Source organism: Pipra filicauda, unplaced genomic scaffold (assembly GCF_003945595.2).
Source record: "Pipra filicauda isolate LSUMZ 115617 unplaced genomic scaffold, ASM394559v2 scaffold7_size6619720_pilon, whole genome shotgun sequence".
Lineage (NCBI taxonomy): Eukaryota > Metazoa > Chordata > Aves > Passeriformes > Pipridae > Pipra > Pipra filicauda.
In genome coordinates, this window is record NW_024104976.1 from 4,316,948 (window position 1) to 4,330,521 (window position 13,574).

Sequence of the window (13,574 nt, forward strand, 5' to 3'; positions counted from 1 at the left end):
TCTCAGTGTTAAATCTAGTGGTTGTTTCCAAAGACATCAGATGGAGCTGACATCTCTGGAAGAAACCGCAAACAGAGTCCCAATATCTGGACCACCAACAGTTGATGCTCCCTGTATCCAGAGTGTTGTCAGCTCAGCAGTCACTGCTACCCAGGATCTGCTTCTTTCACTGGGATATCTCTTCCCTAGCATTGACTTGAAAAAAATAAAAAAAAAAACCAGTAAAATCAAAACAGAATCATATCTTACGGGTGGCAACACTGTGGAGGTCTGCTTCACCTCCTGAATTAGTTTAATAGCACTGTAATTCATTATGAACTTTACAGAAAAAACAGCAAACAATGATTCAGAATATAAGGATCATAAAGAAAAATCTTAAAAGCTACACAGCTCTTCACTTTGTTTTGAAAACATCAGAAAGAAAAACAGTGTAATAAATGTTAATTTTCAGAAATATACATCTATATATATAAAAAGAAGCAAATATGTATCATACCCCATCTCCAGTCTTATGAAAGTCAAGGTTGGGCAGTGTTGGCATATGCACAAAAGCCTTCTTCCTCAGTCCACTGTAGCAATATGTGAACAACAATTAAGGTTTAAATTGTGTCCTTGTTAACTGGGGGATGAGAGGGAAGGGCAGTAATTTCTCTGATAACTCTCATAAGCTTTATAAGCAAACTCAACACAGAACTAAGAATTACTGTCACTAACATGGTCTCACAGCCAGAATCAAAAGCCTGTCAGTGGCTGTGTTCTGAGCAGGTCCTTGGGTTTCTCCATCTGTGCAGAGGTGCTGGGTGTGATAAATTGCACCTGATCACACAGAACAACCACTAAACCAGGCCAAGCAGTTTCAATTAGCTACTCAATATTCAAATCACTAACATAAATTTGGACTAAGCTCTCTTCCTAAAACAAGATGGGAGAATGAATTTCCAAAAGTTAATCACTATTAAAATACACAGTCCCAAATTTAGGACCTACTTTATTTCCTTCTCCTAAGGGACTTCCACATGAAGTTCCCCATGACAAGGATAAAGTGTCTGATGAGGGCATGTCTTCCTAAGATTTCACACAGTGTTTAAGGCACTCTCTCCCCGTGATAATTTTTCTTCTGTAAAAATATGAACACAAAGACCCAGACTGATCCCATCAAATCAGTACACAAAAATACACTCCCTCCATTCTTTGTACTCACTTGTTTATAGGTCTAAATATCAAATCAGCCTTTTTCTAACTCTCCACAGAATTACTCTGGGAGTTCACATATGGTGTCTCTTCTCTGTGACACACAAATCCTTTTCAGAATCACTAATTTTTCACATTCTGTTAAGATGTTTGTATTTCTCTTTCCTAGACCATGGAGTTTGCATTTGTTTGCATTAACCTGGATGGAGCATGATTACAGTAAAAGAAATGTAAGGAGCCTGGGTATTACAGTAAGTGTGAGACAAGATCATATTTTAATCATTCTGTATTAGAAACTTAGGAAACAGAACTTAAAGAGATCCCTTGGGTCAAGCTACAATTACATCATATGATTTCTCCCTTAACACTTCTCTAGCTTTACCTCTAACATGACTACTAAGTTTCAGATTCCACTGCTTGATAATCCAACACTGTATTTTAGGAAACAGTTTAACTGACACACTTCTCCATTTACTACAACATGGAAGGTTTTCTTCCTCTATAGAAGACAAGTAACTCTGGGTTGCCCACTAGCATTCAATTCTCTCTATAAGCACATGCTTCAAGTGAGACCTGGCAAAGGGCAGTATTGCAGCACATCCCTATCATCACTGTTAGTTCTTTGGAGTGGTTTTTAATTAGAGCCTACAAGCACCTCAATGCCTTTTAGTCTTTTCATGCTCTCCCTTCCCTGCTTTACTGCAGTGGCTTTGCCTGCCCAGCACGTCAGGACCCAGCAAGAGCTGACCCTGGAGAATGCAGCAGGTATTACATTACTGCACGAGGGCTTCTAAGGACTCTCAAGGGAAGGTGTAACTCTCAACTTGGAAAAGACAAAATTGGTGCTGATGAAAAAACTGCTTTGAAAATCACTAACAGTTCTGGTTCCTTTATTCCAATATCTCTCTTTGCACTAAATTATAAAACTTCTTTGATTCCTCGCTGCTGTGACAACTGAGCGTCAGAACCTAAATTTAAGTACTTGTTTCCAAAGTTATATCTTGCAACACAACACTGCCACAATTAATAATTTTTAAAGAACGTTGGAAAAGTGTCTGCATTTTTTATTTAACATTACTTCCACATTTAGCTGGTAGTTAAGCCATAACGACAGATGTTCCCCAGGCAAGTGCAGAACAAGTCACTGAGAAGTGTTCTAGCAAAGGATATTTTGATTTGCCTCTTGTGCCCAGACGACGGGCCTTCATGTTTGGAAAGACATTTTTCATGATCTTTCCAAAGTCAGCAGCGCTTAATGGGTGGTAGCCAAGATTGTCACAATAGCTCCTGCAACAAAGAGAAAGAAAGCGTGAATGGAATCAAAGTTAATACGAGAGGCCAGCCTACATGCTAGACCCCATCAAAGGTTTTCAAAAGAAAACACTTATACCCATCCATAGTTAGAATCACATTTAACATTAATGAAGCTATCCACAACGAATTGAGTGCATTAAAAATGTATAAACAAGAGCTATTAATACCATAGTTTTTGCCTTGTTCTCTACTGAGTTCAAAGACAAGTCATGTGGAGACATAACAAGCACTGGCATTATCTAGAGCACAGTTAAGATTTACTCCACAACTTAGTTTGAAGCATATGTTTCAGTTCACTTATTTTAGGACATAATAGAAACAGAGATGCTGTTCTAGCAAGAAGCACAGCTTGAGTGTACTAAGGCCTGAAGTCCTGCAAGAATATTTGAAAAGCAGTAGTTAAGTGCAAGTGCAGATATGTCAGTGTCCAGAGAAAGATTCTGCCCATACAACCTCAATTAATTAGACCTTAAGAGAACTACATTTAAAACAGACTTTCCCAGGGAACCAGCTTCACCTTTATAGATGTAACACAAGCATGTACTGAGGACCTAGTCCTCCTACCTCTGTACCACTACTGAACTATGAGAATGTTTGATTACAGACAACCCTATATAAGTCCTTATATTACTAACAGAGATTCCAACTGCTGCTGCCAATGAAGATCACCATGTGGCTCAGAATACCACCTGATGATACAGGGGAATAAAGAAACAAAAGGTAATTATTTTCCAAGTTTACTTATTCTAGTTAAATGAGTTTATCTGCCTTCAGTTCTAAAAAATAGTAGAAGGAATTTTGTTTCGACATCTGAGACATTTAAAAAATATGTCCATGAGGCAGAGAACAAAAATCATTGATTTTGCTGCAAAAGGTGAATGCTCTGGAAAATCACAAACCTATAAAACAAAAGAGGAAACCCTGAACTGCCCTGGAAGGTTTACCTGCACCACAAGGGCTTGAGGCTGCACAAAGACAGGAACGCCCTGCGCTGTGGCACAGACATTGATGTGCTCTGGCCTGAACCGCACCGTTAAAGCCTTCCCAGCCACAGAGCCAGCACCAGACAGCAATGACCTCCTTTCCCATGAGAAGTCCTACCAGCAACACACAGAAACAACCTGCCTCTTAAAAGAAGAGGTGACTGCACACGATCCACTGTGGGTATCAGCAGGAGTGCAGAAAAACAATGACTTCATACCCCACAGTTGCCTGCTATAATCAGGTACACACACGCAAACAAACCTCTGGAAGGTCAGGCAGACAAAGAAAAAGGAGCAGTCTGAAACAGATGCTTCATCCCCAGCATCACCCAGCAACAATCTGCATCCAAGTAGGCCAGTCAAAATGTCTTCTCTGCAAGCTGTAGCTCTATAGAAAGCTGTATGTATTTCTTGAGATACTTCCACTGCATTTACTTTCTGCAAAAATGCTAGTTACTACAGAGCAAGTATCTGCTGCTTTTACCCTGGCTGTATGTTGGTATCCTCCCCTTGAAAAGCACCACCACAGATGTAATGATAGTGATGATGATAAACAGGAACATTTATGCTCTTTGGTTCTGACACCCCCTGTAGAGCCTGTGTGCACCCAGCCACCCCAGTAACCAGGGCCACTGTCCAAACCAGGACACGTTGCCTACAACACAGTCAGGCATCGGTCTAGTTTCTATATGGGACATCAAGAAGCTTCATATCCAACTTATATACCAACACATTTCATTTCAACATATGTCAGTCACAGAAGCTGGATTCTGGATTATGTCCCTTTGAAGTTATTATAAAGGAATTCTTCTCCCGCCTCACTGTACCCTCTTAGGAATCAGATGTTGATTTATGTGTGATAAATAGATCTCTGTGCGCTTTTTGTCCCTTGCATCTTGCCAAGCCTCAGTGGATTTAAACTCTACTCTGAAAATTCCTAAAAGGTGGGTCTTTGTTGCTCACTGATGCTGATTACAAGACTTTAAGTCTCAACTAGCATGCAAAGGAGAGCTCTCTGAATTTCTCTGCCAGGGTCAGCAGAATCTTTGACTGAAACTCAACAATGTCAGCAAAATAAATTAAAAAAAAACAAACAAAAAACAACCCAGCAAAACAACAGGATTAGGGACCTACCAATCTATCAACTTCAAAGTTAAAATTACTGCCTCCCTTGGAGAAAATAAATAAATAAAATAGGAATAAAATTATCTGCTCCTCAAGTCTAGCACATCTGGTGTAAGACAATCACTTGCTAGCAGCAAAAACAGTTACACGGTCCCCTCGTATCCATACTGGCAGCTCCTGCAAGCTTGTGATTTCTGGGCTATCAGTATTATCCCGGAATTTCAGTTTCCAGACAGATCATCCCACATGGCCCCTCCCCCTTCTGGCTTGGCCGAGAACCCTCCATGTCCATCTGTGGTCTCTCATTGACTTGACAACATAAACCAGGAGTCTCTCCCCTGGAGCTCTTCTCTCTGCTCCTTGCACTCTTGGCACATCGCTGAGCCCAGGAGCTGTCTCGCTGTTGGAAGGGTGGGTGGGAAACAGACGGGGGGGGGGGAGGGAAGGTCTACACAGAGACAGGAATGACAATGGACACGCGGTCGCTTTGTTCCTTTGTACAGAGCTCCCCTACACAATAACCAGAAAAGGCTTTTTTTTTTTTTTTTGTAAGATCTATGAATTGAATGTACTCCAGACCTAAAAAACACTAGAAGTGCACCTGAATTAAACCACGGAAAAAAAAAATTAACCCAAAAGCTAATGAAGATGGTCAGGGTATACAGCCTAGCTTACAGCTTCCTGGGCAGAAAAAAACATCATGAATAGCAAATGATAAAAAACCTACAGAATGAAACAAAAAGTTCTTGGTTTATCCACTCTAACCAAAACAACTGGTCCCCAAAAGAAACCAAGAACCTTAGGAAGAGGTAGGCTCTCGTTAAGCTGACGAACAACGCTGGCACAGAAATGAGCCCTAATAATCAGGTAGGATGGAAACCGGATGTCTGAAAACCAACAGAGAAATGAAATTGCAGGTCAGACTCCCAAGAGCGGGGGGCAGAGGTGGGAACAACTGCTTTAGTTGAAGTTTGATTGGTTTTCAAAGGAATATATAGGTAGTTGCTTATGACCTAAGACTAGACTTTGCAACACAAGAGAGCCCATCCTGTTCCTATCAGGGAATTTTATATAAAAACACTGGATAAGCACTATTAAACAATATTTGTATGTACCTTGTGTCCTTTAGGTGCTTAGTAGACGTGGTATTCCTATACATACTGCCCTCTTCCGTGTTAGCTTCTGAGTATTCCTCTAAGTTGCTGGTTAATATTCCTAACACTTAAGTGTACATAATCTATGCATCAGGTGGCATCAAGTGGCCCAGCAGCCAGTAAAGCAAGGATTAATGATTTACAGACTAAAGGAAAGAGATACGGGATGACTCCAAGACCTCCTAATCCATATTAAGCGTATCAAGTGAATCTTCAGGGCACCAAACTTAAATATGAATGACTTTCTTCCCTTGCGTCACAGCAGCAGAAGCAAGATAAGAGGACTCGAGTGTTTACTGAAGGCTCAACAAATCGTTTTATGGGCAAATAGGGATTCTGCCTGCATAAATACTGCAGGACTGCACCTGGACTTGAAATCTTAAATCTCTAAACTCTAAAGACAAATCTACACCTGGCTGTGTCCAGAAGGGTGTTTACTAATAGGGACAAGATATCCAAGTAAAACTGACTGACAAGAAAACACGGAAAGGATGTGATGGGAAGCAGCGTCCACTCACTGCAGGCTAGATAACATGTTAGGCAGCTCCCCTTGAGCTCCCATACTTTCCAGCCTGTATTCCTCCCTCCCAGAGGAAGCTGGCAGAAGAACTGTGTGTGCCCGACAGAAATACAGCTTCTTGCAGGTCACTGTATTCTGTCAGTGCAAGTGGCATCACAGCAACAACAAGAGGTGAACCAGCTCTCATCTACCTCCTTTCTGAAATTCAGCTGCAAGCTCTCAGCCTCCTCAAGTGCTACTGCCTTATATTAATGATGCATTTTCAATTTATTTTATCCCTTTCAAAAGAAAGATGAATCCATTCACTTTTATCCAGTTGGAGACATGAATTCACAATTAAACTGAAGAGTAACTAAGCAGAAAGAGGAGTCACTGTCTTGAATAAGCTTAGTGAGAACAGGCTACGGAGACATGGAGGAGCTGAAAACACTCAACATCTGCCAACAGTGGACTTGGGTGGAGTGCAAGCTTCTGACTCTCCCTCTTCACAAAAAAAACCCATGAAAGGTGATGCAGAAGGCCAGTAGTTTTGCAAGATTTATTTTGACCAAAATTTACAGCAGGACTGGAGATGCTGGTATGATGCAGCATCTTCTGAAGCCTTGCACTTTTGATTTATGCATGCAGAGTGCATAAGCTGTGAGCTCATGCAACATCCATCTCTGCACATAGAAGAGAGAAATTGTAACCTGTTAATATAATGGAATAAGGTTTGAGAGACCTTAACACCCTTAGGTAAAGAAAAATGACTTATAACTAACTCTTATGTATTTATATGCCTGTTCCCTACATCCCACTCCAAGACTACTTTTCCTTTGGTGTGCAAGAATAGCTCATGAAAATATTCAAAGAAACTGAATGTTTTAAAAACAGAACAGAAGCTTTCAAAGGAGAACAGATTCCAAACATTTGATATTTTCCTGAATATTTGCTTACCACCCTTATTTTGTTAGGGGGGAAAAAAAAAATACAATATACAAATACTAGATGCAGCTACATACAAAGCCATCCAAATTTCACACTCCACAATCTGTAGATGATGATTTTTCCGGGCATCTGCAGCTTGGCACAGCAAGGAAGCCAAGCAGATTTGTTGCTGAAGCAGGCCATAAATTATTTAATAAGAAATATATTTAAGAATAACGCTCCCATCTCTCTCTCTCCCGCACAGCAGCTGCCGCTGTTGCCGTGTCTGCGCGAGCGGCTGCTGCTCCGGGATTGGCCATCCCGGCACGTCGGTGCCATTGGCTGCACTTCCCGGCTGCGTCACCGCTCCAGTCCATGGCAAGATCTCAGAAATAGGTGTGTGCATGTTTATCAACCCCAGGCAAGCGAATGCCATCATGCTTCAGCTCAATCAGGGTAAAAAACACTTGAGCAGAGAGAGTTAATTAAAAGGAGGTATTTGCAGAAGGCAGCCCTGCAATAACAATTACTACGGGGTGAGTCCTGTAGGCACTCAGGAGGTGAAGGGACTCAGCTCGCTGCAAATTACTGTAATCGTTCAGATTATGGAAATATTCATACTAGATCATAAATCTGCTATTCATCTTCAGGCAACTGGGCTGAGGATGATTATTTTTTCCCCCTCCCCCGTGGGGTATGTTCTGTAAATGAATTCAAATCCAACTTTCATCAGACAGCTCCCTCTCCCTTGCTTCTAATCGCTTTCTCATTACATGGTAGCTTTGAGACTTGACAACACAGACTTGCAGTGGCCTTGGTTACTGGTTTCATACATATTCAGATATATTGTGCCTCTGTGGAAATCAGGTTTGCTGCAGGAAGGTCCAATATTTATGCATTATTCTGGAAAGAAAGGTGTAATGGGCAAGACTCTGTGTGCAAAATAGCTGCATTTCCAGAGGGAACAATTCAGCCCCTCATCCTTGTTAAGGCAGCCATGTATGTATGTAAACACAGGCAGACCAAAATGTATTGTAAGATAGTAACTGATGCTTTTTACCTGTGCTGCTCTGTCCACAAAACAAAACCAATATTCATACAGATATTTACTTGCTAAGAAGTACTTGTACCTTTCCTTCAGTACATACAATGCACAATTTAAACAGCACAGCCTTATCTCCAGTGGCAGAAGCAATGAACACAGTTTGCCCCACTGCAGCTCGTGTGTTCTCAGGCACAGCAGCGTGGAACACCAGGCCCTGGCCGTGTACACCAGTGGGGGACCTGCAGGGTCAGTGCCACAGAACACTCTACACTTGCTAAAAAGCCATATGCACAGATCCAGTCCAGGAGCACTCACTCACTTGTATTCATCATAAACCTCCTGCTTGGGAAGGGATGTCTCAGGGTGCTCTTCCAGGGTGTTCCGTATCCACGAGAAGGCGTGCATCTGCTGGGCACGGCTGGATGACATGGAGATCTGATCACTGGGGAAAGAAGAAGCAGTGCTGATGAAGATTCTATAGTTCCTCCTCAGTTACAAGACTTAGTAACTGTCTACCTACACAGGTGGAGACACACCAGAGACAACAAGGGCCAGCACACCTCACACATTCAGCTATTTCTTGAGCCACGGGCAGCAGTTATCCCCTTTCATCCATGATTTAAGGAAGAGACTCCACGCTCCAGTTCTTGACTGACACACAGATATGAGCACACAGTGGCAGGCAAGGGTTCTACTTCCCCTCTTAAATTTATTATTCCTTACTGGCCACCTCTAAGCTTTTGCCCCCTTAGTTTGCCAGCTGCCCTTTGGAAACACCCAGCTTTCCCAGTAGATACTTAGAGTGCTTCCTATAGGCACTTGCCTGCCTATAACCATCCTACTGGGAACATATGCTAATTTTGTGATGCTGTGATCTGCAAGTTGGTTTTCTAGACCTTCCTTTAGTCAAACAAATGTTACCAGAAATACTACTAGTTTTTTCTTTCACCCCCCATGACATTTGTGTTGCTATTTTATCACTTCACACATAAATAGCGAAGGAACGATTACACTTGGACTGTGAAACACTTTCTGTGATGACTCTTGCATTTTAGGAGATTTATATTTACAAGCTATTCATGCAATAAGGATTTTAAAGTTTAAAAAACCCACAACTAATCTTCAGGAAGAGTCCTTAATGTTTAATAAAGGCTGCTTCTGCTACCAGCCACATGATGTGAAAGAATCCTCAGCAGTTAAGTGCCACAGGAAGTAAAGCCAGTTTTCAGTACTAGCTGCTCACATTTACAGTCACACACATACCTTTTGTCTCCATTGTTGGGACCCGAAGGCAGCTGAAGGTAGAGGTAGAGTTTCTCTAGGTCTGTAAACTTCTCAACTTCTTGCTAGATAACAAAGGTGTTTTGGTTTGCAAAATATGGGGGGGGGGGAGAGAAGAAAAAGCAAACAATAAGAGTTGAGCTAAACAGCTAAAAACTGTCATCTGACAATGTATTCCTAAATAATACAATTTTAAACAAGAAAATATTTACTTAAGTGAAAGAATGTGACTGAGCACTCTGGGACTAGAAACATGATTGCCTATTTTAAATACACTTGTTACAATTACAAGATTCACATGCAACAAAAGCAGAATCTGGAAAAATGTCAACAACAGATCACTTCTGCAACCAGACACAAAACATGAAAACTTTGTCTTCTCCAAGCACACATGAAGCACCTCTGAGCATCCAGCAGCACAACCAGCTGTGCTGTAACAACACAGGATGTCAGCCCTGGTCCTGTGATCCACTATACATGTTAACAGTTAAGTGCCACAGACTTCAGCAAAGACATTTTAAAACCTATCTATGTACATATTGTATTTTTTTGTTGCCTTTGGGAATCAGTTTATGAACTTCTTACTGCAGACAAACCATTTTGTTACATGAATCTCAGTGATGCCAGACTCCTCCAGCTGAGGATCAGACACCAGAGGGAGTTTTACCTGGTGTTTGCAAACAGTGATTGCTACACACAAACTAGGTTTTGATCACCTGAAAGCAGCTACATGGACTTAGAATATCAGCAAAATCAGTTGTGGTAACATGCTCAGGCCTGCTCAGCAGCAGCAGTGCAAGTAAAGCCATGCAACCAGGAGCAGAGGGGTTCTCCTTCAGGAAGATGTTGCAGAAGAAGTGCTTGAGGTGGGGCACCATCAGTACTGAGTCAGAGACTCACAGGATTCTCTTTTAAGTCAGAATGCAGCTTTTGGATTACTGTTAATTCTTTTTCTTTACTGGTGTTTTACTGCCAATGTAACCTTTTCCAAAAGGAAGAGAAGAGAGAGGGATCAACAGGCAGTGAGGCCTGGTTGTTAACTTCAGCAATGAGCAGAATGAAGAGTGAGGAAATTAAAAACCTGAACTTCACTTCAAACCCCTCCCTGTCCCCAGACTTTAGGCAAGGACCAGCAGGACATGCTGTCCAGGGAAGGTCTGGGAGAGTCCAAGGGCTGGATAATCCCTGCCAGCTAAACCCACCACAGAACTGCCGCACAGAACTGGGCCACCAACGATGGAGAGACATTCTCAGAGCCAAGACAAACATTTCCAGCAGCACACAGGTAACAGACACTGGATTTGTTGCTTTTATAAGCAGCAAACCACAACATTTGGTTGGATTTTTTTTCCTCTGACAAACTTCTGAAATTTGCTGACACTGACTTCTGTGTGGCTCTACAGCAGCTTACACAGCAGTGGTGCTCAGACCACCAAATATCCAGAGAGCTATTTCTTAATAATGGGTGCATTCTGTCAAATTCTCTGTTCTTCCTTTCCTGCATGAATCACGGCATTTGAACTGGCGGGTTTTCCTATAGCAAACCCATTACTGAAAATACCAATGTTCTTCAAAGAAGTTACAGCAAATTAACCATTTTTGAAGAGACTGAAATTTAACAACTACAAGAAAAGTTGTATTTCTTTATTAGACATCCCCTCGTTCAAGGAATTTAGCTCTTTTTGTTTGAAATGGCAAAAGCCCAATCGGCACACCAAAGGAGCCGGTTAGGGTGGGATTACCTTGCACAGTAAGCACTAATCCATGAGACAAAAGCATCCCATGCAAAACAAAAAACCCCTGATGACTCTGACACCAAAGTAGAAGACAAGCTCTCTCTTCCAAATCTAATGTGGCTGCGTGCAGCACAAAAGTTTTAAAAAGTGAAGTTTTAAAAGAAATATTAAACCTTTCATCAAAATACACTCAGTGCCCACTGCAGTTGAAGCAACTTCTGATACAGCAGGATGAAGGGGCTGTGTGGAAGGGCCCTGTCTGAGCTGCTCTGCTACACAGGCCCTGCTTGTCAACCCCCCAAATTCAAGAAAAACAAAAAAAACCCCAACAACATATGGGTAAAGAAAAAAATTTGAATGGGACTATGTTGGCAGAACCTTTTCCAAAGGATGCCAGTGAGCCAGCCACTCTCAACAGCAAGACTCCATCCCTACAGCTGAGGCAGCTGAGGATTAGGGCTTCCTCACATCCTCAGCAGAGGCAGCTGGACAGTGATGTTATCTCACTGTTTGCACCCAAACTCACTCCTGTCCATGCACTTTCCTAGGCAGCAGTTTTGGCACAGCTCCTCCAGCTTCCAGCAGTGGCTGCAGGGAAGCCCTGGGAAGGCAGGACCTCCTCAGAGCAGGAGAGTTAACAGGAGTCACAGGCAGTTCACAGAGGTAAATCCTACCTGGGTGCTAATTAGATAAACCTAAGCTTATTAGATGAGACTGAATCTATTTAGAGAAAATCATCTTAAAACTGAAGAAGTGGCAGCGAAGAGATAGAGTGTGACAGTCAGTGCAAGTAGATTCAGGAAAGACTGCATTTTGTTTAGTTTAAAGATTTGTTAAACATTGTTTTGTTTAGTCTGTTTTCTCTAAACATTTCTAAAACCCTCAAGACCTGGTTTACAGTCTCAGTAAGTACAGTCCCTTCTTCAGTCTCAGCTGTCATTCACTAGTTCTCAGTGCTGAAGGTCCGGTGAATTCAGTAAAAAATTGCAATTACTGTTATTACTGTGACTGTTCAAAGCATCAAAACTTTCAAATTTTTTAATGCAATCAGCATCACAGAATTTGGGGAAGTGGAGGCACATTTCAGCTGGCCTAGTAACTACTGACCAAGAAGAAAAAGATTCATTCATTCTCAGTTTTTCTTTGTGCTAATTTGGATACATATGGAAAGGAATAAAAAGAAACAGGAACACAAAATATACTATAAGTTCCCACCCCCGAAATAGGTCAATAGTGTGGAAAAAATAGGTCATTAGAGTGGAAGAGAGTCACAGCATCAAAAGGAAGAATGTGATGCTGGCATCATCTTGGACAAATTCCCCTTTGTGCAGCCTGTTAAAGCTTATGCTACTGTTGTTCTAAAAACCATACAGCAACTACAGTGTCTGGGGAATCCTTTTCTGCTACTTAAAAGGATCTAAATAAAAATCCTGCTTGAAGTTTCTTGACCTTGATTGACTGGTTCTATCAAATCAGATGAAGACTGCCTAATTCTCCAAAGGCTATTTATAAATCATATTTCTTGAAGCTGCATTAGAGACATGCACAAGCATGTAAACTGCTTGCAGGACTGAGGTAGAAAGCCAGCACAAAGCATTGCCTCTGGTACTCCTGCCCTTCACTCATTGCCTTTATTTTCTGTAACCAGAACCATATGAAACAAAGGAAGATGCAATGAAGATGGGGAGCAAGCAGTGTTCATACTTATTTTCACCACTTGGCTTCAATTTAGCCAAAAATCTATCAAGTACTCAAAATATCTGAGTGAACTTACATTGTGAGGCAGAAAAACTAAGGACAAAGAATTAGGAACCTCAAGTCACAGCTATGTAAAGACTTTCAGTAACATATAAGGGAGCAGAAATCTCTGGTATTTCTGTTTTGACAGTTACCAAATATAGACAGTTCACTACAGAAATGCACAAAATATGTAGCAAACAAATTAAACCAGAGATCAGTGGCCACAGAGATCTGCTCCAAATGGATCTGTCCTTTTGCTGCCTCAGACAGACACAGAACAAGATTCTCATAGAAACAGATGCAACTTTTTCAAGCATTTTGATGAAGCAAATAAACAACTGTGATATAAACCAAGATGGCCAAAATGTTGTGGGGTTGGGTAGTTTTTAAAAAAAATAGCAGGTTTTGATATCTGGTTCCACTCTGGGAGACACTGACTAAACACTGCAAAATTTTCACAGCACAAAGATCTGTTCAACACAGAGTGTGGTTAAAGACTTAATCTGTGTTATAGGAACCATGAGTTTATTCATGTTTCTGCTTGAACCAGAGAACCTAGAGAGTTGAACACAGTCCCCA

At 41.5% G+C, this 13,574-nt stretch overlaps 1 protein-coding gene across 1 annotated transcript in view; it reads right to left on the minus strand.

Moving 5' to 3' along the window:
* RFX7 (regulatory factor X7) overlaps positions 1-13,574 on the minus strand; it is a 49,905-nt gene that overhangs the window by 10,424 nt on the left and 25,907 nt on the right. Inside the window, exons 3-6 of the mRNA XM_027736923.2 lie at positions 9,502-9,584; positions 8,558-8,680; positions 2,362-2,478; positions 497-581 (exon numbers count right to left, since the gene is read on the minus strand). Of these exons, the coding sequence (XP_027592724.1) occupies positions 497-581; positions 2,362-2,478; positions 8,558-8,680; positions 9,502-9,584 (408 nt within the window). The remainder of the gene's footprint in view (positions 1-496; positions 582-2,361; positions 2,479-8,557; positions 8,681-9,501; positions 9,585-13,574) is intronic.